This window comes from Cygnus olor, chromosome 3 (assembly GCF_009769625.2).
Source record: "Cygnus olor isolate bCygOlo1 chromosome 3, bCygOlo1.pri.v2, whole genome shotgun sequence".
Classification (NCBI taxonomy): Eukaryota; Metazoa; Chordata; class Aves; order Anseriformes; family Anatidae; genus Cygnus; species Cygnus olor.
The window spans coordinates 57193428-57218419 of record NC_049171.1 but is presented as its reverse complement, the minus strand read 5'-3'; the positions used below and the strand labels follow the sequence as shown (position 1 = coordinate 57218419).

Genomic DNA, 24992 nt, shown 5'->3' with positions numbered 1-24992 from the left:
CAATGGTATTTTCTGGAGACTATGCAGACTTTCATTGCAAGTAAAATAGGCTTTCTCCCTCTTTTAAATTGAAATATTTATTTCCCTCTCTTCTGCCTACTGATCAATGAAAAAAATGATCACGGGAAATCCTCTTTGTTTCTAAAGCCATGTACCTGTGATTGTTGATCTTGTAATTTAAGACCATCCACTGGAGGTCTCCTGTTTTACAGCAAGTTTCTTCAAATACTTTTTTTTCCTTTTTTTTTTTTCCTAAGGAGGACAATGAAGACCTGAAATGCCAGCTACAGTTTGTCAAAGAAGAAGCAGCCTTGATGAGAAAGAAAATGGCCAAGATTGATAAGGAGAAGGACAGATTTGAACATGAGCTGCAAAAATACAGATCATTTTATGGGGATTTGGACAGTCCCTTGCCAAAAGGTGAAGCAGGTGGGCCACCTACCACAAGAGAAGCTGAACTTAAGCTTCGATTGAGACTTGTGGAGGAGGAAGCTAACATTCTTGGGAGGAAAATAGTGGAGCTAGAAGTAGAAAATCGAGGACTGAAAGCAGAGCTTGATGATTTAAGAGGAGACGATTTCTCAGGGACCGCTAATCCGCTCCTGGGAGAACAGAGTGAATCTCTGTCAGAATTACGACAGCATTTGCAGCTAGTAGAAGATGAAACAGAATTGCTGAGGAGAAATTTAGCTGATGTGGAAGAACAAAACAAGCGCATAACGGCTGAGTTGAACAAATACAAGTACAAGTCTGGGGCCCATGAGAGCTCCAGGCACCATGATAGTGCCAAGACAGAAGCACTGCAGGAGGAGCTAAAAGCTGCACGAATGCAAATCAATGAGCTGAGTGGCAAAGTCATGCAACTCCAGTATGAGAACAGAGTTCTCATGTCCAACATGCAGCGCTATGATTTAGCCTCTCATCTTGGGATCCGTGGCAGCCCCAGAGACAGTGATGCAGAAAGTGATGCAGGAAAAAAGGAGAGTGATGACGATTCCCGCCCCCCTCACCGCAAAAGGGAAGGGCCCATTGGTGGGGAAAGTGACTCTGAAGAGGTACGAAACATCCGGTGCCTGACACCCACGAGGTCTTTTTATCCAACACCGTCTGGATGGCAGAAAAGCTTCACTGACAGGCAGCAGATGAAGGACATTCGCTGTGAAGCTGAGCGACTGGGCAAGACAATAGATCGCTTAATTTCTGACACAAGCACCATCATAACAGAGGCAAGAATTTACGTAGCTAATGGGGACCTGTTTGGACTGATGGATGAGGAAGACGATGGCAGCAGAATACGTGAGCATGAGCTTCTCTACCGGATCAATGCGCAGATGAAGGCGTTCAGAAAAGAGCTCCAGACTTTCATCGACAGACTTGAAGTTCCAAAGTCTTCAGATGATCGAAGTGCAGACGAACCTTTGTCAGTGAGTCAGGTAGACTTTTACTTATTACGGCCTACAGGTAAAAAGGCTTGGCCAAATGAATTAAGCCTAAAATTTGATGTATGGCATATTAAAATTCTTACACTAAACTGTGGACAAAAGTCTCTATTTCTTAAATTACTTAAAATCCTCATTTGGCCATATGAAACCTTGTTCTACCAAGGGGCCTACTCATGAACGGTGAATAAATCTGGTCTGCATGAATTTAAAAGAATTATACTCTAGGTATAATAGAGAATATTATGTACTGTAGGAGGTGAAAGATTTTACTCCTTCTTCTGGCTTTGCAGCTGCATTTGCCAGAGTTGTGCCTTCTAAAGCAGTGTATGATAGCATTTTTGGCACATAAATGAGCATGGTTATTTTCTTGGTGGTTGGGTCCCTGCTAAATGAATAAAACCAAAATGTATTAATTTTAAACAGGAGGAAGCATACAATTTCCAAAATTGTAAAGAATATGACAAACCACGGAGAAAAATAAACCATGAAAAATTATAAAGTCACAGAGCCACACAGTAGTGTGTGAATATTGGAATTGCTGTAACTGGTTGTATCTTTTGTTAAAAGGCTGTGGGTCACTGCTTACATGCAACAGTGACTAGCATCTTGTCTGCAGTTCTTTTTTATTCTTCTCTCATCCTCTAAGGAAAGAGCCAACGAGCATCCTGCATGTGACGTGCAGAGTTGTTCCAAAGAGGTTTTGGGGAGCAAATTCCTTGCTGACTCAAGATCTTCTGCCATGAAAAATGAAAATTACCTACCCTTATCTTATATTGCAGTCCTATAGTTGGCAAATGCTGTTATTGCTCACGGTATTATCCAGATGTTTTAGTAAGTCTCTTGCTATGTTAATTTACTTGTGTTGTCCTGCTAGTTTACAGTCAAAGTAGTTACCAGGTGAAGCTGAAAGCTATTATTTCTTATCCCTATGCTGACTAATTAGTCTTTTGTTTCCTTGTATCAGAAAGTCACAGACGCAGTGAGTTTGAAGCTAATCAATTACTATACATGTACTGCATGAAATCAAACAGAAAAGACATTTGGCATGCTCACTTTCTGATCTAGCAATACCTCTGAGCTTGTAGAGCTCCCATTAACTTAGAGGCAGAGCACTGCATGGGCTCATACAAATTTAAAGCAATCTAATTGGTATTTTCTCTGAACAAATAACAGTAATAATTGAATTTGGCATTTCAAGGTTTGACCATGCAGAACTCCTACTGATGTCAATGGGAGATGGGCACTTGGTCCCTCCACAAGCGTAGTCTGATTCACTATTTATTTTGTTAAAACTTTGGACTTGCTATTCCATTAATTGACTGTTCTCTTTGTCTTTGTATTTACTTTCCCAGATGTTCCAGCCTATCATTTTACTTATTCTCATCCTTGTATTATTTTCATCCCTTTCATACACAACAATATTTAAGCTTGTCTTCCTTTTTACACTGTTTTTTGTACTGTAAGCCATTCATCATTTACTGTTCATTGTAGTATTATTTTCAGTTTGTTTATTTTGTCCACCCTCCAAGATAAGACGTGCAAGAGACATAGTTTCTGTAATAGCCACTGCTGTAAAAACACTGAAGACTACTTGTTTGCCAAACCTAAACCAAACCCAAAAAAACTGCAAAAAAAAAAAAAACTAAAAATCACCCAGTTGAATAGAAAGACCGCTCATCACAGCGTTCCAGGTAAGCAAACAGAAAAGAATATTTTTCACTTTGCCTACTTTTTATCATTTTTGAATAAAATATTCTTAAGTGTCTGGAACCAATTTAATATTCATTAATTTGTACCAAATCAGAAGCAAAAGAGAAATATGCAGAGTGGGTGTGAAGAGTCTTCCCACTCTCAGAAATATTTTGTATTCTAGCCACCTATGAATAGTGAAACCACATTTGATGTGTGTTCTGCAGTTATATTTCACAGTCTGTATATATTTTGCCTGGTTTTGATAATACTTTTCAGCACTGTATTAAGTGTATTAGACACCATGGAGGGACAAAACGAGAATGGAGATAGGACGCTCTGGTGTGGAAATGTGGCAAGGAGCTGGAGCCCTGAGAATGAGATACACAAGGAGGAGGTATCAGAGCAGGCAAGGATTCTTCTGAGAGATGTAGGCTGTCTGCATTGTGTGTGTGCTCTAGAAAGGTGGTCACAATACAGGCTGAACTGAAGATGGTGAAGTCACCTTCTCTGATGCCAACTATCTTTTCCTAGCAACCTACTTCATTAGATAACATTTTCTCGTGTACTCTGTATCTACCAGGGCTCTGGGTTTTCTCCCTCCAGCTTGGGAACGAAGGAACACAGTAACTCTTGGCCTGCTGAGTGACCCTTGTTTAACCACGTGGGTGGTGGTGAGCAACCATAGGTAGGGAGGCTTGTGTGCATCATCAGTCACTGAATATTTCTGTCTTGACTACAAGAGGCTGCACAGAGAGCAGAAGCCACTCATGATCTTCCTATAACGCTGAACATAGGCAGTTGCTACAAACACAAGATCTTCCACTATGAAAACCTCATTTGAAGTGCCCCACTGGAGCTCAGTTTTATCTATTTTTTTTTCAGCCTGTGTTGAAACCAGAGTCACACAAACTTGAATTCTCCAAAGTTGATCATTTACAAGTGAGTGTATTAATTAAAGTCTTGTGCAGATGCCATAATAAAGGATCTAGTAATAAGTGGTAGTGAATAAAGCAGCTGCTTTTATAGCTGGCAATAAGGATTTCCTTTCCATGCCAGCACTGTTCGCTTAACCTGTTCGTATGTGAGAAGAGTTCACCTCCGTGCCTCTCTCCAACTAATCAGAATCCTGCCAAGGGCTGTAGCCCACTACCTGAAATAGCAGAGACAATGTCTTTAGAGAAACCCCTTATAGGTAAGCTGAGGTTGGACAATAGAATTTATTTTACAAGAACAAAAAAGATAGTAAACTTACTACTTTCAGTATCAAACAAAACTCTTAGTTTTCTCCGTATTTGTCTAGCTCTCCTGTGTACTCTCTGCAGGTGTAGTAACACTGATCAGTTAAATCACTTAACCTTAATTTAATGCAAATACTTACTCCTATCAGGGGATATTGTTGTTCTTATTTATTTTGTAATTATCAAGATATGGGTAAAAGAAATGATAGTCAACATATAAGTAAAGAGATTAATTGATAACCTCATCTGGTGTCCTGTTTAAAGAGAAAGTCAGGCCCAGGAGAACTTTGAGTAGTTTCTAAGATGCTCTAATTTATGCTCTGTTGCCTAAAAGTTAAGTTACACATATTAGAAACTGTTACAGCAGGATATGGTCAGTCACAACCTACCTTCACAGTGAATTTCTGTAACCTTAAAGATAGTTCTCAAACCACTGAGCAAAGGCCTTTTTGCTGCTTTTGTCACGGTCAGATTTTGCAGCAACTATCTGAGAAATTCTCTTGGTTTGTTTTTACTCATGGCTTTGCCATTTGGATATTAAAATATAATAGTTCTAGGCTTCAGCTTGTCGTATTAAATCTTAGAGCAAGACCGACTTTTTGAGTTTCTTTTTGTTTTACTGTTGCCCTTGGGAGAAGAAAAGATTTTATTTTTTTCTTAAATGTTAGAGGCTCAGTCCCATAAAGGATGACAAATCATGCTCAAACCTGATCTGAAGTTCTGGGCTCAGGTTTTAACCTATACTTGTTTATGCCTTTCTCAGCCTTGTATGTAGTCAAAAGGATTAGAGAGAGCTTGCTTTACACTGAGTGGATCAGTAACTACTACTGTAAAATAGTAGGAAAGTTTAATACACTGAATTTATACATCGAGTATATCTTGGAAATAACTTGGAAAAAAATTGCGTCTTTCTCAGAAATCAGAAAAGTAACCATGAACCTATTGAGTCAAGAGGCCGAGAAATCCTCTGCACAGAACTGGCAATTATAACTCCACTGATTAGTCACAGGGATTTTTGTTTCATGTAGTTTTAGATTTCCTTTACATGAATTGGACTCCTCTTCCTAATTCTGTCAGGCATCATGAAAGCCAGTCAACGTTGAGACTTCTGGGGACATTTAGGGAGCTGTTGTACAGGCTACAATCTGAAATTAAAGGATCCTGAAGCATCCAAAATCATTTTAGAAGGTCCCCACAGTCTTCGAATCTGTGATGAGCAAGAACAGTGAGGACCTCTGCAAACCTCAGTGCAGAGAAGGAACTACAGAGAAGGAGCTGGGGTTATTTAGCCTAGAGAAAAGGAGGCTCAGGGGAGACCTTATCGCACATCTACAACTACCTCAAACAAGGTTGTAGCAGGGTGGGCATCGGTCTTTCCTCCCAAGCAGCAAGTGATAGGACAAGAGAAAATGGCCTTAAGTTGTGCCAGGAGGGGTTTAGGTTCGATATTAGGAAAAAACTTTTCACTGGAAGGGTTGTGAGGCATTGGAATGGGCAGCCCAGGGAAGTGGTTGTGTCACCATCCCTGGAGATTTTCAAAAGACATGTAAGATGTGTTGCTTAGGGACATGGTTTAATGGTAGACTTGTCAGTGCTGGGTTAACTGTTGGACCTGATGATCTAGGAGGTCTTTTCCAGCCCATGTGATTCTATGAAATAAAATGCATTCTTCATGTGCTGCCCTCAGCTTGATGGGAGTGATCAGAGCTGCTTAACTTTCACACTGGATATTGCAGAGAAATTCACAGCTCTCCATTTTTCACTATTTCAGAAGCCTCTGAGAAAGCTGATAAAATCAGTACAGACCCATAGCCAGAAGATAACATCTAGCCAAAAAAATAAGAGTTCTGTGCTTTGCTAAATTGAAATAGCTTTGTCTCACAAAGAAATGTGACAGTTATACTTGCCAAGAAAGGCTGCAGATTTTCTCCTCTCAGTTATTGGCCTGGTGGGCAAAGTTCATCTCAGAGGTGAGCGGATAAATGCAGTTGAACATGTCCGCATCCTCTAGCAGGAGTGTGTGGGAGTCAGACAGAGAAGAGCCAGACAGCACACTGCTGATTCATTAACTTGTCTGCCGCACAGCATCTAATTCTGAAGAGCAGTAATAAGAAGAATATAAGATTTCGCTTTTATGTGGCAACAAGCCAGATATGCCATATTACCTATCAGTTAAAATCTCAGTTATACCTATAGAGGTTCACAAATCCTCTTCTGGAAGCAAAGAAGTGCTTCTTAGAACATGCTGCAATAGCAGAACACAGTGGGTATCGCAGACTAAAGAAATGTTTATTGTTGCTCTCTAAAACCCATGATGAGAGGAAGCTAAATTAACCCAAATTTATACATGTTTCTTCAAGTGTAAGGAAAGTGCTTCCACAATAAAGCATAGATTCTCCTTAAGTAGGATTAATATTTTGAAGTCTTCTTTTATAGCATAAAACTTAGATGTTAAGGAAGTCAATGTGCATCATAAAGCTAACCAACCTTTTTATGAAGTATGTTTCCTCTCACACATCACCACTGCAGTTACCCTGTGCAAGTCTCCCCAAGTCATTTCATCAGTTGATGAAATGCAGTCCCTTTGAAGCACAACGTAGGAGTTGCACAAGTATGCAGTCCTATAAAACTGAGAGATACAATATCTACTGCTGCTAATAGGGCTATTAAAACGAATTTGGTAACACAGTATGCTAGGGAGTAAATGTTAGAAATCTGATTTAAAAGTGCACAAAAAAGCTGTACAACCTTTTGCTGAAGGGGATGTAATTAAGCAACATGTTTTAAATGGGTGCAGGAGTTTCGTTCTGTGGATAGAACTAATGCGAAGCTGAATTTTGTCTGGATGCTGGGATTAATATTCTATTCTTGCGAAAAACTTTACTAAATTTCAGCCCCAAGATAGCCTTATTTCTGCATTTCTCTGAAATATTAAATTTCTGTTTCCTGTGTTCCCAGGGAATTCGTTCCACATTCTTTCAGAAAGAAGAGATCTTGCATATGTAGATCTAATTCTGATATTTTTACACTTGTATAAATTGGAAGTAAATCAGATGAATTTTTATGTCACTTAGAATATAGATGCATTTTTTACTTCCCTGCAAACAGAGAAATACAATTAATTTTCTTTCCTATTTAGAGTCAGCTCTGAATACCCTGAGAAAATACCTCTACAAATATTTTCTTTATTCTTACTGAAAAATTCCCATGATACTAGAAAGATCATCTTCTCCAGGATCAGTGATATTTCTTTCAACCAAAAATATCCATGCCTGAAGCTCCAGTTAGAGAGAGAATAAGTGTCTGCTGACACATGTCACCAGTGCTTCAGAATCAAAACCAGAAGAGAGCAGGTGCTATAGTGCAGAAACATGCCTGGCAGTCGGAAAAAAGAAAATTGCCAAAAACTTGGCTGTCTAAATATGTGTTATAAAAAGAGATGAACTGCACATGAACTTTGGGTGTTGTTTACAAAAACAAGCAGAGCTTTAGGATATTAGATGTCCTTCCCCTTAATCACCCCAGAATCTGATAGGTGAGTAGGAGACTTCTAAAGGCATCAGTATCAGGGGCCCAGCTCCCATTGGCTTACATTTCTGTCTCTGATTTAATGCCGAGGGAAGTGATATTCAAACCCAACTTTTGCCATTACACATGCAGTTGCCTATGGGGAAAATTACAGTGGCTCTATTTAAAGTAAACATCTAAAGTATCTGCCACCGATTTCCAATATACCCTTGGAGAACTGGCATGACATAACACTTTGTTGGCTCTGTTTCTCCGTTAAGACAGATGTGATTGCAGAAGTGCACAATGGTTAGAGGAGGCAAAATTTGTACTGCTTTCTGCCCATTTCCTGAGATATATCCACAGCTGAGATGTATTTGCCAAAATTATTGAGGTGTAAATTGTAATATTTCAGGGATCCGATGTAGTGGTTGGGTTGATTGCAGTGGCAGCAGTGCTGTTCTTCCCTCCTCTTACCCACTTGATGCTGACGGAACAACATGGGTGTGCTGTCACCAAGCTAGTACAGCAGAACTAAAGGTGCTCTGAAATAGTCTTGGGCACAGATTTATCCACAGCACACGCTACCTGAGTATGTAATCAGATTATAGTCCATGCTGAAACTCACACTCCTTTGTCTTCAGCCTTGCACGATGAAGAGAAATTTAGCAGAGGAGCAGATTAAAATGCCCTTGCGCCTGTTCTGTTGAAGTGCTGACTTCCAACACGAGCTGAGCTGATACCAGGCATGGACAAAGTGCACTTTGCCTATGGAAGGAGCGTGTCAGAATTAATCAACCTACAATGGCCTGCCTGCTTATTTTGCCTGTACCAGAGCCCAGAAAGCCACATTTGCTGCTTTTTCTGGTGATATTGAAGGATGGACAGTTTCTGTTGGATGACTTTTCCCCCAGAGCAAAAGCCATTACTGCTCTACTTAGGGGTGTGAGGAGCAATGAGCCCAGGTTTTAATAGCTCACTTTGTGGGGTTTTGTTGTTGTTTTTTTTATCCTAACTTTGCTCTGCCTTTCCCATATTAGAAGTTTAACCTGGCCATTTGACTCATGCACAGAAGCATTTAGTTTTCCCTACCCAGCCTTGAGCTGTCTCTGAACTGTCCTTCCAGTGCTATGTGTAGGTCAGGAAATTTTCTTTCTCCAAGTGTCATCCTACAAAATAATGTGAGTGAAATAGAGCTTGTGGCCATCCAGGACAGCAGTTCTGCCTGGCTTCCATGGGGGTTTAACTTCAGGGAGCCCAGGATACGAGGGAGCAGAGCTCCTTCATGGTCCTCACGAATGAAGCCCTCTGTCTCGTTAGTGAAAGCCAAGCACCTACACCCTCATGCAGATCCCCCCATCTCAGCAAAGGTCGGATGTGAAGCTGCAGTGTCACCTGGAGAGCCCCACTCAACTGAGTGGGGTCCAGTTCTACATGAGTCCCTCAGTCTCACACATTTCTAATTCCTCTCACTGTCAGAAATGTAGGATTTTGCCTGAGTGAAAACTCAAGGCTGTGATTTAGTCCATTGTTTCCTTTGCTTTTGCTGTGCTGTATTTCCAGGACTTCTCATAGCAAGATAAGGGAATTTGAGTTAGCAATATTAAATACACAAGGATAATAGCCAATACTGATGGGAAATGTATAGAAAGAAAAAAAAAAAAAAGGGAAAAAAAAACCTTCATATTGTCTCCATTTGCAGGGGCGCAGCTGTGCCGGCTGCGGGGAGGAGCAGCACTGTGGCACCCAGCCTCCAGCTGCGTGCTCCGTTCTGCCCCCAGGCATTCAGCTTTGCTGCCAGCCATGGCAGCTGGCCTGCTTGGAAGTAACCTCCTCAAACAAGTCACACTTTTGCTTTGTGAACGGGAAAACTGTAATTCCTCAGCAGTTAGAGGCTGAGGGTTTTCTCCAGGAACATTCAGTCCCATACTTGGGGGTCTTTGTTTGGTTTTAGATTGTCTGTAAAATTTTCACAAATGGCCCAAGTCCCATTATTTATGTTACATGGGGACAGAATAAGCACCCAAGTAATGTGTTTGCTGAGACTTACAGCTAGACCATATAAGGAGAAAAAATGTGTTTTCCCTGAAACCTGCTTTGGTATTTACTATAAAATGCACCCAGACCTAAAATCTTTGTGCTGTGCGTAGATTTTATCACACATGCATCTTATTGTCCTGAGGAGGAGGGTGCTGACTGAGCAAGGAGGTGTGAATCCTCATATCATGTCCTCCGTCTCGCAGATCCTCTTGTCATCAGCTGCCCTGCCCACAAAAACATACATCACCTCTGCTTGGTGCATTTGAAGACAAACATCTGATGGGGCAATTTGCCCAGAATTTTATGCTCCCTTAGTCAGGTACGTGGTGGCACCTCTCAGGGCCCGAATGGGACAAACACTCCCTGAAATGTGAGTTTTCAGGCTGTGGCCGTTCCTAATCGCTCCCCACAGACGCGAGTACCCGGTGGGTCAGCAGTACGTGTGCGCAGCCCTGCCTGGGGTCTCCCTGGCCGTGCCGCGGGAGAGCAGTGTGACACGTCGTGCAGCAGTGCAGGTGCAGTGGTCAGCAGGGAGGCAAGGAGCCAGCCAGAGCTCCTCATGCTGCAGAGTGGCTTCAGGGTCTCCTACAAGCTTTCACTTTCTTGGTCATTTTTGTCACACTCTCCTTCCCCTTTCCATGTCCCTTCCTGTGCCGACACTTGCTGTGGGCACTCCCAGTGCTTTACGTCCAGGCTGAGGTGCTTTTGGAGCTTCCTTGCTAGCCTTATGCCAGGGATGAATTTCCCTGTGCAAAGGAGATTCCGTTGGCTTTCAAGCACTTTGCTGAAACAAAAAGTATCTTAACAGACCAGGGAATCTGATCCAGAAAGCTTATAAAGTAGCAGGAATATTTGGGCATATCTCAAAGAAACCATTATCACCATTCCCAGAATGTGGGACAGTCAGATTACACAATGCCCAGTAATTCTGCACTTTGTAAGTGATAGTATATGAACGCAGAAAAAGATTTTAGGGAGGAGTCGTTTGCTTTTAGCTCTTTAAGATAGCTATTAACCAACTAAACTGCTTCTTTAAACAAACTCCTTTTACAAAGCACTTTATGAGGGTCAAATTGCAAAGCTCAAAATGATCGTACTAAAAAATATAACCCTGGAAACTGGGTCTGGGAGACAGAGAAGAATCTTCCTTCACAACATGGACGCTAATAAAAGAAACCTAAAATTGCCTATTGTCATAACTGTAATGTTAACACTGGCTGCTTTGGCAAGCTTTAAAGACTGGACTGCACTATAAAACCTAAAAATGTCCTGGACTTGGAGTTGTTTACACAAAATATGAGGAGATATAAAGTTACAGAGCTGGGGGTTGGAAGAGATGGCTTTAAAGCCATCCTCCGTGCGCTGACGTCACGTGGAAGCCAGCTGCTGGGATGATGCTGAGCGGAACTGTTTTTCAGTTTGCAAAAGTTGTGGAGTTATTTGAAGAGAGTTGCAAATGCTGCCCCAAGTGAAAGGTTGTGCTTTGCTTAGCTTTCTCGTTTCTTTTCAAGATCAAGATTTGCAGAACTGGATCTCAGCTAGCTACGCACTTCATTGCTTTCACTGCTGTTTAGAAATGGACTGAAAAACTTCCAAAGGATTTCTTATTCCATGAAAGGTATGGTTATGGTTTATTTGAAATCAGTCATTTTGAACGGCTTTGAACAGTTAACATAATTTTAAAGAATGCAAATTACTAATGTGACAAACAGTTATTTAAACATCTCTCTGATGTTTCTATTTATACGTTATATGGTGTTTTATGTATGGTGCACGTTTTTTATTCTTAGATAAAGACTCAGCATTAGTTTAGTCAATTTCTTTAGTGCAAGCACAGATATATCAACAGAAAGGGATGACAGGTATCATATGAGCAGTGGAGTTTCTGTTTCCTTCTTTCTCTTTTCCTCACTTTCTCTGTTTTCTCATTTTCTCTCTCCTCCTTCCTTCCCCCTCCCCTTGCCCCTTTCTCTCTCTCTTTCTCTCTCTCTAATGTAGTTTCCTTCCAAGTATAAAGTGCACAGTATCGTGGCACCTGACTCTCTTTTATAATTGAACAAATAAATTACTTTATGGTTTCTTTAGTCATCCAAAATATAGCACCTTTTGGAAATATCATTTAATTGTGTTTTTTTTCTTTTTTTTTTTTTTTTTTTGTAAAATCAGTGAAAGTTATGTGTATCTGAATGGTCATGCACATCCAGTCTAATTGATCTCTGTTGAAAAATAACATCTCCTCAGCTGGTGTCACTGCAGATTATTTTATGAAGTTAGTAGAGGTTGATTTCAAACTGTTCTGCATTTTTAATTGGTAGATAAAAAAGACACAGTTAAGACGTGGGGGAATAGTAACAGTAATGTCAAATAATAACTTAAAACATTTTTTTTTGCTTGAAAGAAGGGAGGGCTAAAGGAAAAGTTAAGGGAAAACACAGCTGATGTAGACAAAATTGATTATTTGGTTGAAGCTGATTGCTGCAATGAGCGTCTGACCTTGTCTAGGACATGCAGAACGTGCCAATATTGCAAGAGCACAGATACTGCTCTGATCCACACAGCAGATGAAAAAGTGTAATTTTTCATCCCTGTGTGTTGCTTAAGCCATATGCAATATCCCTCAGGACATCTGGGTACACCATACAGAGAGAGGGTATACTACCTGAACTACACATGGGATTTTATTGCTAGTAGGGAATAAAATAATCAAGCAAACAAACAAACAATAAACAAAGACCAAGAAAAAAAAGGGAATAGAGCCACAGAAACAGGAGTTAAAACTCTCTGAGGAAATTACCCACTGTACAATAGCAGAAGTTTTTTTCTCAGAGTTTATGTCAAGAGGATATCAGAGAAACATAAGAAGCAATACAAGGTTTTTGTGGATCTTAAAGCTACAAGTAACTATCTGTAACTTCTGTTGCTAAGCTCTTCACCTCTTCCAAGACTTGATTGCATTTTAATCATCTCGGGTTCTTTTTATAATTACAGTCCCATATGAAACAGCTTGTAAATTGTTAAGATGAATGCAAAGGTAACAATAGTTCCCAGCACAAAGAAACCACCAGGGGCTTTTTTAATGATATATGCATGCTTGAAAGGAGTACACATCTATTCTTATATATATATATATGATGTATAGTCTTGAGTTTCTTACTAGTAATATGCTGCCAATTGAAGCATGGCCATTGGTACTTACAGTACACTGGCAAAATCACCACTTCTGCAAGCTATAGACAGATTCTTTCTGCCTCTCTAGTTCATGACTTTACAGTGCTTTCACATTTCTGTTTCTTTCTGACACGTATTTAAAAGACTCCAGTGGAGTAGAGTAACTAGAGAGGTGACTTTTGTTTATTTCTCTGAGGTGTCTTGAGAAATAAAGGCATAAATGCAGCCAAAAAAGAAAAAAAAAAAATACTGCTAAAAATTATGACCTTTGAACTAACGAAGTGAGGAAGTATTGAAGCAGTTGTAAAGTTATTTAGCAATAAGTGCTTAGATTGCAACAGATCTTAAGGTGTTGTGTTTTTTTTTTTTTGTAAGTTGTTTTAAGATTTTCTTTTTGTTGCTTTGTTGTTGTGAGAATTTTTTTGTAAGTTGTTTTTGGTCAACACTTAGTGAAGTTTGGCACAAAGCTTTGGCCTGAAGAGCTGCAGTCTCTATAGCCTGGCCACCTTCCCTAAGAAGCCACAACCAAGCCAGTGCTTGACCTCTTTCGTGAATAGAATGCTGTGTTGTCTTTGAGCAGCTCTTAATTTCAGGAAGTTTTATGTGTTTGTAAAACTGCCCCACACATTTTTAGGCAGGTGGAAGAAGAAGGGCCTGAAATCTGTTCGTAAATAGTTGAGGGACAGATTGCCATTTCAGAGCTCCTAGGCAGGTGTGAGCCAAAGACTGAAAGAGTAAGCTCCAGTACCAGGTTATGTGGTGGCTTGGTTACACTGTTGTGAAACAGGCTAGCATAGATGTCCGGAGAATAGCTAGCTTACTCTCTCAGTCCTCAATCCCAAACTGTTTGGGGGTAAATGGTTCTGCAAGCCCGGGGTTAGGTTTGGGCCCAAGATGGCTGTCAGGTGTGAGATGCTGTAGGAGGCCTTCCTCTGACACAAAGACACCGGGCTCAGCAGAGCTCTCTGCTCACTTGCTAATGAAAGAAGCTGACTCCAAGTTTGGCATCAGCTTACCAGTCAGCTGAAATAATGCAGACATTGGTAAGCACTGATTATATAGTAGCCACAGCTGAATCAACAAGACTTGCCCAATAAAATACGGGATGAAGAAGAACTGTGTGAAGCTCAAGGGTGAATTTTCACTACATCAAAGAAAATGTGGGCGGTAAAATGGGCTGTTCCTGTGAGCTGAGAATCACTGACTGTCAGTCAGGGAAATGGACAAATTCCAGTAACATAAACTAGGGTTTACCTCTAGTTAACTCTCTGATAAGCCATTTGCCTGCCTGTACACTTGGTTTCTGGCGGGAGACCAAGGCAATGCAGAGGCATTTTGTGACTAGAAGTGAATTCCAGGTCCACCTAACGAACACAACAGCATGCCTTCAGAGACAAAGTTAACAACGCAAGCATCAGTGTGTATTTACCAGCTATTATACCACAGAATCCACTGTAACTGAATGAATGAATGTTACTTCGGCCTAGCTGGCATAGTAAGTGTGCTGACGGTAGTGGAGTTTCCATTGTAAGCCTAACAAAGCAGGAGGAATATCAGGCCCAGTAAATCTGTAATTGTTTTGCTCCAATGTCAAACGAGCAGATCCAAATATTTCCTTTAAAATATGTGTTTAGTAGTTCTATTAATATTTTTTCATTCACACATACAAGGAAACCAAAGAGTTCTGAAGAGGATTGAGAAACTGAAGCACAAATGAGTGAAATATTCTGAGCAAGGTTTTGAAATAAATTTGAGTTAGTGCTCTTGGAGAACAGTTTCCAGTTTTCTTTGTGCTGGTCCTAGAACTAGCATTTATAGATGTAGATTCGTGAATCCAAAATACATGAACTCTTTATAGTGACTTACAGTCAGAATGATGCTTTATGCTATGTGTGTGTTACCTAATACTTGCTTTTCTCTTGACTTTTCCTTTGTGTGTTCTAAAGCATTCGTATAGCTGTGAGAACTTTCTTCTCATGTATCGTTTACAGTCTTAACTGCTGAAAGAATGTCATAGTATTTTCCATGCTAAATGCATGTGTGAAAGGAGTGCGTCAGCAAACATGATACCTTTACACCTGCAGTTGTCTTTTGAACAAATGTAAATATAGCTGTCACCCTCAAGGGCAGACCTCACAGGATCCCAAGGTCCAGAAGTGCCATTCAGTATCACATAGACTCGAATTTCATTGAAAGCATGTTTATAGTGAGGAGTAAAAACAAAGATGTGAAGTGGCCATGGTACACAGCCTGTTGCGGCAGACACTGGAGAATCCTGTGATGCCAGCTATGCATCCCTCCTCTTTTCAGATTGGGCCTGTCTATCCCTAGGTTTGTGTCTTATAACACTTAGTTCTTCATCTTCCAGTCATACTGCAGATATATATCATGCAATCTTGTGCTGCTCTCTTCTGCAAGTGCATTTCCATTAATTATTTGGTTGTTTTTTTTTGCTTGTTTGTTTTTTCTGAAAGCTAGATTTAAAGACAAGTAAGACTTATAAACTTTCAGGAAACATTCAGGGAAGAAAGAAAAAAGCAGAGCTATCTTGTTGCTGTTACACAGACTGTAACCATGGACCTGCGTAAACAACTGGAGAATACAGAGAGGAACTGGAATAAGGAGAAGATGGAGCTGCTGGAGAGATTTGACAATGAAAGGAAAGAATGGGAATGTCAATGGAAGGTCATGCAGAAGAAAATTGAAGAGGTACTTTTAAACAAATCTCTGAACACTGACATTTTTACTTAAGTCTTTTCAATGACTAGAGGTCACTTTGATTTATTTTTCTCTGAGTTATATCCTATCTCCTATCTGTCACTGGGATTTTGTAATAGCTGATGGTAGGATACGAAGCCTGGGGTTAATCAGTATTTGAAATTGTTCATTTAATACTCACAAATACGATGTAGGAGGTTAAATGTAACTCTGTCAAGTTTGCTGTATTGTTGGCTATATATACTGCTGCCAGTTCTTCTGGCCGTGAGCCACAGTGCTCATTTTATACATGTTCAGACATGCTGAACAGATCTGCATGTATGGGGTTTAGGAAAATGCATATTTAGTAACAAAAAAATCTAGGTATCGTAATTCTCTGGCCAAAAAAAATGGGGGGGGGCGGGAGTTACATGGCACAGGTCTGTTATAAATGGCAATGTTAAAAAAAAATGTGATACATCAAACGCTGTATGATGCAGAACTTTTCTGGCTAGAACCTGCTCCATTTATGGACAGCATTTAGTAGAGAAAACGGCTACAATAAATAGTATGAAAGCCCTGACACCACTTGTGTTTACACATACTAACAAATACTCACTCTGTGCCATTTCTAAGGCATCTCCTTCCAGAAACAGTGTAGGTAATTTTTTGTTACTCTTTTATCTCCAAATTGTCACTTCAACAGAACCCTCTGACACCCTGAAATGCATAAATGGAATCTGCTTTGGCAACATACAGAGACAAGTTTTTTCATCATTGAGTTTTCCACATTTTTCATGCTAATATACGCATGGAGTAGTTTTGCTTGCTCTCTGCCAACACCTCCCTGTGGCTGAGCAGCAGAGGAATGTATGGCAGAGACTGCTTACAAGGAAGTATGAGAAGGAAAACGAATTGCAGCCTCAGCATGCAACATAACTCCATAATGTCAGCTCTCCCATATATTACCTACAGTTTTTACAGACTTTGGTGTGACAGTCTCTGCTGCATTTTGTCCTTTGTGTTAAGACATTTCTTTGCTGTCTTACCTAATTTCACCACCGAAGTGAGGAGGCTTCAAAAGTTAGTAATGTGGTCTGTGTATGTAGTTGAAAATAAGCTTGTTAGGTTTATGACCTGTTTTGGAATGACAGTAATGTGTTGTGAAACGGTATTCTGATAATTAGTAGTCCTGACAATGGCAGTGAAGGCCATGTTTGTTCAATGTTTTTTATTAGCATATGGATTACAAAAGTGTGACAGGGACAGAAAAAGAGATAAAGAATGGAATGGAGCTGAAGAGAATGGATGAGGCAAATAGCTGGGTACTACAGGACCAGACAAAACTAGAGATGATACCCCAAGTTTATTGGTATCCTAATGTCCCTTCTTAAGCTATGTCTATAAGTAGCTACCTTTGATATCAGTTGCCTGATGTTTCTTCACTAAAAGCCACAAGGGTGGAGAAAAGGGGAGATGCCTTTTAAATGCCATCATCTGTAGAGAATTTTCCTCAACAAAATTTGTGCTACCTTATCAGCTTGTAATTTCATTTGGTAGTTTTCTCTAGCCCACTAAATACTAACTTGGTTCATGGATTCCTCCAGGAAGACCTATGTGATTTAGGAGATGGTATTGCTAAGTTACGAGGTAGTATCCTTCCTTCTTGTTGCTGTGCTGAACCCATATGAGGCCGTCATTTCTTGGAAATTACAAAGTTTAGTCCTCAGGTTTCATGAGCAGCTGGGCTTTGTGAGTGAATTTGAGAGTTTAGGATGAGGTCAAGTGTCAAGTCTCTGAACATGAGAATACTTCAGATCCACAGCACTACCCACGAAATGTCCACGTTCTTCACGTTGTCATTTTTTTTCACTGTCCTTCCAAAAGCTGTTGGGTTGTCCTTACACACTGTGAGAGAGCAGGCAGATGGCTGTCCAGAGGTGCTTGCTTTGTGCTTTCTTCATAAGAGCAAGTTAACAATGAATGTTTATAAAGGGCCATGGGATTCTTGGCACAAGAAATGATACTGTAAGCAGAAGAGGTTTTTATGATGTTGCTATTTTTTCTACTTTATAATTTGTCAAAGTTCCCTGGTTTTGATGTGCTGGGTAACAGGAACTAACACCTTTTCATTTACTAATAAAGCTACTGGTTCTTAGCAGATAGTGTGAAAGAAAATATGGGGGTGACAGCACATTGCCAAATAATGCCATTCTGGACTTATCACTAAGTCATAGAGAAGAGTGCTGTGATTTAATAGAAAGTTCTATTGTTTTTTTCAGCTTTACCAAGAGGTAAAACTTAGAAGGGAGAACAATATGAATGTCCATGATAATAAGGCCACTCAGAGCAAGATGCTGCAGCTGTCCATGCATTCCCCTACTTCAGAAGAGAGTGACACAGTGGAGCTGAACTATCAACACAATGTGGTAAATGACAGGATGGAAAAAGGAAGTTTGCTCAGTAAAACAGGACCTGAATGTAAAGAAACCAGAGCCAAGAGCAAGAACAATATTTTGCTAATGGACAATTTGGCCTTTGAGAGCCACGAGGAACCTGAAGACAGTATCAGCATCAGAACTTCCAAGAAAAATGCCAAGAATTATATTGGTGATCTCAATGTAGTAAGTAAAGTCTAGCATGTTTCAGTTACAAGGGTGAGGAAAATACTGAGAGCTTTGGCCTGCCAGGGTTAACGTAAAGAACTGATCTTCCAGATTTTATTTTTACAGACATTTTATTTCCTCTATTTCCTGCTCAGTTTGCCACTGTTGTGTGTCTTCCCACTGTTTAAATGTGTTAACAGCATGCACTTTACATCAATTCCTAACCTGGGGGCATTTTAATATCTTTCACTTTGCTAATTCCCTTTGCTGTGAATCTTAAATTCAAATCACCACAAGTTTCAAAATAATTCTGGAGATACCATTTAAAGGCTTATGTTAAAAGACTATTCTTATATTTACAAAGGCTCTAAAAGAACTTGCCAGAGTTAGTGAAGAATTATGCAGCTATCAAGAGGAAATTCGAAAGAAGTCAAACCACAGAAGGTAAAAACATATTTGGACTCTTTATCTTAGAGGAAGAAAATTAATAATAAAGCTGTGTTCCTGTTCACTTTGAAGGGAGGTTTGCTCTTGAATTTATTAGCAGCTGAGCAGTTTTTCTATCCTCTCAGTCTTTCAGTGCATAAAACTTTCAAATTAAATTTGCTGAAATATAATAAAAGGCCATGTTTTACTAGAAGAGTTGAGTTTATCTGTAGAACCTACAAAATGAGATAAGTACTAGTATGAGATGACATTGTATGTGTTTTTCTAATGGCTTTATAGAGGTTTGGGGAAGTGAACAGATATTTCTCTTTGCCCTGGTGCTGTTTCCATGCAGTTCTGTACAATGCTGTATGGGTATATTAGGCTGGGAGGCTTCTTACATAAAACCCAGATTTAGCCTTAAATGTTGGAGATACGTCAGGGAATTACAATCCAAGACAGTGAAGAAAGCAAGAGAAGGAAGAGCAACCATACATCTGTATGAATGGAAAGGTAGTAAACCACACCCTGAAAAGTACAGTAAATGAATATTCCACAATCTGTTAAAAATTCAATGCTCGTGGTCTCCTTTAGGAAGCTAAACACCAGATTTCCTCTTGAGTTGTGCATAAATGCTCAGAAGGTAAGACTACTCATGGTGTGACGGGGTACACATCATGAAAGAAACTGAGATGGGCTATGTCTAAGCTATGACTGCTGAGCTCCCTAGGAAATCTGCATTGTGGCAAGCTCAATGCACTCAAAGAGCAGAGGGACTCCTTACACTCCCCTATGCAACCATACAGTCAATGTGCTGGCTGTCACTAAGTTTTTATTGCAGTTAGGTTAGCATTTGCATCTTTTAAGAAAATAGATTCATAGCTGATGCCTAGTTTCTAATCCAGGCCAAGAAGGGTGATTTTTGAACAGATCTCAAGACACGCTTGTACCATCATGTGTGATGTTAGGAAACCTACACAAGGGATGCACTATGTACTGAGGTTTTCCTCATTCAGCTCATAGTTACGTAGACTCTCATTGGAGTCATTAAAGCTCACAAGATGCCACTATCCTTGCTATAGGACAGTTAAGAAAACAACTAGTCATCTAACTATCTATCACTAAAAACTCAGAAAAATAATTTTAGTGTCAAGAGAAAGGAACACAAAATTCCCTGGGTTGAGCTTTCTTCAAATTCTTCACGTATTTTTCAAATATGTTGTGTGTATCAGCTGCAGCAAAACCCCTCCCAAATCCTTTTAAGTAGCCAGCATTAAAACACCTGCTCTCAGAGAGAATGGATCCATGCTGAGGTCTCGAGGGAAAACCCTTACTGCTCATCCCTAAAATACCTCTTCTTTTATGTCCAGAATGAAGTCACTTCCTTTCCTGGGGGAATTTGAAGAAACCCAAAACACAGTTATTCTGCCTGAGATGAACCATGTGTCCAGCAGTGAATCACAGACTTCAGTTGCTTTTGAAACAGAGGAGCATAATAATAGGAAGAATCTGATGAGCTCCACCAAGGGTTTGAAGGACATGTCCTATGGTGGTCTTATTGGTGACAGAGGAGCAGACTTCAGACCCTGGCAAAAGAAAGAAGCTCCACCAGTTCCTCCACGGAGCACTTCTCGACACCTAGCAAACTCACTTTCTGCAGTTGTACAGCTTTCTGAAGCACCTGTGAGAGATCCAAGCATCAAAAGCACTTGCAAAGTTCAGGACTGTAGGAGTGGAAGGAAACTGGTGAATCCTTTGCCTATAAAACTAAATGAAACTGCAGTGACAAATGAAGGGCAGACTGTGAAAGGTCCTGTGATGGTAACTGCTGTAATACCTGTAACCAAAAATGAGTGCAATGTACCAACAAGTTTCTGCCACAACACGTGGGCATATGATGCTGGCAAAGACAGTAAAAGTGAGTCCTCCCCACTGTCATCCCAGAAAAGTTGCTCAGATGGAAATATGGCTCAGAGCAACAAGATGCACCAGAAACAAAATCCCAAGTGTCAAAGCAGTCCTGTTTACAGTAATGACTTTTATGCCCCTGCTACCCTTACCCTGCACAGTGATCTTTTGGGAGACTCTAGGTATACTTTGAGAAAGACCCCAAGAAATGAAACTTTAGCAGCAAAGATTGATGAATTTAACCGGACTGTATTTCACACAGATAAACGTAGCAATGCTTTGCAAGAAAACCAGGTGACTCGAACAGCATCAGAAGATCACAAACCCTGCAGCCCACCTTGTGACTCTGCTATTAGCAGGACAGAAACTGTAGATACATCTTGTGTTTCAAATCCTAAATTCTCTGCACCAAAGGAACAAGAAACTAGCAACCCCAGCAAAGCTGTCAGATCAGCAGGGCATCAAAAGCAAGTAAATGGACTTCCAAATACTAGCAGTTATAGACACATGCTTCATGAGCATGACTGGAGACCAAGTAATTTATCCGGTCGCCCGCGCTCAGCTGACTCAAGGTCAAACTACGGTGTTGTTGAAAAGCTTTTGAAAAACTATGAAAAATCCACGGTGACTTCTCCGTGTAATGAAAAACGCTGCAAAGATAAATGGACACGGGCAAACACTGAATCTACTGATGGGGGTTGTGAGACGTTGAGTCAGTATTTAGAAATGCTTCAGATTGAGCAAGGAAAGCAAGAATTTCCGAGGAATTCAGCCAGGCATATTGGGCAGCAACTCAAGCAAGGAAAGGAGAGACAGAAGTTACCAGAGGTAAGGTTCATAAGAATGGCAAGAGCAAAATAGTTCAGCTTTGTACTGAGCTTCAGATTCTAACGTGAGGCAAGCTAACATGATAGTGTAAATAATTACATAAAAATAGATACTTCAGGCGAGGATCTGGATGAATCAGGATTTCCTTTGAAGATAATAGAGTTGTGAGAAGGCAGAAGCATGTAAGTAAGCATGACCAGTGAAGCTGTGTGCCAGATTCTCCTCTCTGCTGCTGCTGCGTAAAACTAGATTTTAACCGCAGTGCAGTTATTCAAGGACTGAACTAATGAAAATTGCAATCAGATTTTAACTCTCTCCCCTCTTCCTTTAGCTGGCTAGTTGTTTCATAAGACTTTCCAAAAGTCTTAAGCACACTCTGTAATGTCAAAATCCTAGAGGAGACAGGATTCTTCAGTCCTGGGTGCTGCTTGTTTCAGGATTTTCTTGGAACTGCCTTTGAAAATGGGTGCTGTAGCTTCCATAAAGCTTCCAGTAATAAAGCGACCTCCTCTTACTCATGTCTCAGTTCCAGGCTTGTCCTATATATTCAAGAATAGGCTCACAGGAACAGAAGAGTATGGCATAACTAATTAATTTATATTTGGCAGGAATGTATTTGCAAAAGTTTAGCAGTATTGTCTTTGCCAACATTCTTTCTTAATGAGAAAAACAGATGTGTTTGTTGTTTTTTTTTCAAATATACTATAAGTTGCAGGTTTTATGAAAGGCCACAAAGAAAGAAAAATCAGTTTTTCTGAAGAGCTCCTTGGCCAAAGAACACAAATAGACATGCCCCTTAGCATCTCAGAAAAGAGAAGGCAAATGTGTTCAGAGCTGAGAAACTTAAATGGGTTTAGACTCTCAGCTGGTATGCCTTAAACTGTCACAAATTCACAGACTTCAGTGGAGCCATGTGAATTTAAACAGCTGAGAATCTGACCATATAGATTTTCTACTGCTTGTCTTTATGTCAGCCTTTCGGTGATGCAGCATCTTGCTTAACAGAAACACCTTTGCTATAGCATAGAGGAAAACCTCTGATTTCTTTTTTATCCAGTGAAAGTTTGATAGGAAAATGAAATTTCACCAATAAGTATGTAGGGAAGAAATAATGATCAGATAATGGCTGAATTTATATTGATATCAGCCAAGAATAACTTTACTAAGCCAATTGGATCATTTTCTCCACTCTAAATTGCTCACACTTTATGTGGCCGTTTATGTTGAATAAAGTGTAGGATACTGCCTGGTTAGGGGGTGCCATTCTAAGTCCAGCAGCATTCACGACACAGAGGTATAAAGAGCTACACATGGCATGAGGCACAGAGGAATTTGGTTTATTTTCATTATTTCAGATTTACATCACTGTAGCTAATATCAAAGTCTGTTGTTTTTCTGGTGTATATAAGGCTCTGCATGCAGACATGACACTGCATTAATAAATAAGCATTCTGAATTATTTAGCAAGAGTAAACAGCTTCATGCTGTGCTAATGGAAAAAGAGTTCTTAGCAAGATGTGACTGCTGAAATAGGATCTATCAAAAAGTGCTTGAAAGTACGTAGACTCCAGTAATGTAAGATGGCATTCTGACTTCTATGTGTAGAACAGTATACAGAGTTCATTCACAAATCTTCCAAAAAGGAAAAAAAATTAACAGGGAATGTTCAGTTCTGTCTTGCATTAACATTTTGTCCCTTTCCTTGCGTCTGACACTTGTCTCCACATATTTTAAACTGCAACTGATGTGAGAATCCCTATACATAGAAGTAGCTGTTCTTTTGCATTCTGTGAATTGCTGCGTTCCTTTAATAGCTTCAGGCCACCTGCTCTGCGGTCACCCCAAATGTCTTCCTACATTCCTATTGCATTCCACAAAAGACTTTTGTGCCCTAACGTGTTAAAGCAAGGAGCTGCCTTTGTGTTCCAGATATCTGTGCCAGCTAAATGTTCAAGTGGGAAGGGTTTCTCCCGACCAGCCCGACCAGCAAATCGACGCTTACCTTCCAGATGGGCATCGAGATCACCATCAGCACCGCCTGCTGTGAGAAGGACGGCGTACAACTGCTCTGTCTCCTTTCGTTCAGAGACCTCAGTAGTCTGAACCCAGAGATGGATTGGGTGGTGGTGTGAAAGCTCTGCACCTCATTGTAACTGTGTTCGACCTGTGTCACAGCGACCAGTTCTACCCTGTCCTATCTTATCCAAGAGTGACCCCATCACATGCCAGACAAAACGTTTTGAATCTTAGGTCATCATCATGGTCTTCAGTGTTTTTATTAAGATGGAACAACTATACCCCTGGTTTTCTCCTTTTTTTTTTTTTCTTTTTAGTACTAGCTCACAAAGAATTTATTTTGAGTGGCATCTTCCTTAATTTGCCAATCAATTTTGAGTTGGAACAATGTATAGTGCTGTATATTCTGACTCTTCTGCAAACAGCAGAACGTAAAGCTGTATGCATGATCATGTGTTTGTAGGTGCATGTGTTGGACTAGGAAGTATACAGGTCTGTATTTAGAAGAGAAAAACTGTGCTAGTGTTGACATTGAAACTACAACCTATATGCCGACATATATATATATACTTTGTGTTTATTTTAAAAAGTTTGAAATATACAGTCCTGATGACATTTATATTTTGTATATCTTTTACATAGGTTCACAGGTGTAGTATTTAATGTACAAAAACTAAATATGCATTTTTGTGACTGATTGCAGCGATAATGCCTTGCACAATATGTATCTGAAGCAGACTAGCTCGACTGATTTGTCAGTCATGCTTCCTGGCATCCTCGTTCAGTTTCCTAACCCTTATGATACTAGGTCAAAATACCCAGACATATTTTTTCTGAATTAAAATGTTATATGATTTGTAATACATTAACCTTTTTCAGCACCAGAGACATTCCTGAAATGACCGAATCCCTTTAAAAAGCTTAAATGTGCCATTATATATATAGCATACTGTAAACACTTCGGTAGTTTCAACTAGCATAACATACAGTTTATGAAGGGAAGATAAGGGTTGTATATGCTCAATTCTGTGAAACTTATTTTTCCTTCTAGCTCTATACTTTGAGGTTTGGCAAAGTCAGAGAACAATGGCCTTGTTTACTTTCACTCAAGGCAGGAGAACAAGGGCCGTTGTTGTTCCCAGTGCTGCAGACACACTCCTTTTTTACTCTCCTCCTAGACTAGAGTGCCTGAGCCACTTGCTAACGTACCGCTCCCTGACTGACTCGTGGCAGTCAGTTACAAAGTTTACGTGCACTCTGGCAGCAAGCTGCATCTAGTACGGAAATACTGCATCGAGATATCATCACAGTGGTGCCAGAAATCCCAGGCAAATGGCATTGGAAGTGTGTTTTTGCTATCACCTGACTCGGCATGATGGGCCATTGCGATGACGTGTACAGAGCCTGGCTTGTTCCTTCCCACA

The 24992-nt window shown here is 40.2% G+C and overlaps 2 protein-coding genes across 5 annotated transcripts in view; both read left to right on the top strand.

Annotated features, from left to right (window-relative positions):
• SOGA3 (SOGA family member 3) overlaps nt 1-2873 on the top strand; it is a 30752-nt gene extending 27879 nt beyond the window's left edge. Inside the window, 2 exon segments of the mRNA XM_040551104.1 lie at nt 258-1547; nt 1549-2873. Of these exon segments, the coding sequence (XP_040407038.1) occupies nt 258-1547; nt 1549-1626 (1368 nt within the window). The 3' untranslated portion in view covers nt 1627-2873.
• On the top strand, nt 1674-24184 carry KIAA0408 (KIAA0408 ortholog). Of its 4 annotated transcripts, XM_040552039.1 has the most exons (8): nt 1674-3133; nt 10123-10238; nt 11431-11537; nt 15599-15796; nt 18067-18408; nt 18755-18834; nt 20187-21552; nt 23482-24184. In XM_040552039.1, the coding sequence occupies exons 4-8, from the start codon at nt 15662-15664 to the stop codon at nt 23653-23655; spliced, it is 2097 nt and encodes a 698-aa protein (XP_040407973.1). In that variant the 5' UTR covers nt 1674-3133; nt 10123-10238; nt 11431-11537; nt 15599-15661; the 3' UTR covers nt 23656-24184. The 4 variants fall into 4 exon arrangements, with proteins under 4 accessions (XP_040407973.1, XP_040407972.1, XP_040407970.1 ...); XM_040552038.1 differs by lacking the exon at nt 10123-10238 and having other exon boundaries at nt 11436-11537; XM_040552036.1 differs by lacking the exon at nt 10123-10238.
• The last annotated feature ends 808 nt before the right edge of the window (nt 24185-24992 follow it).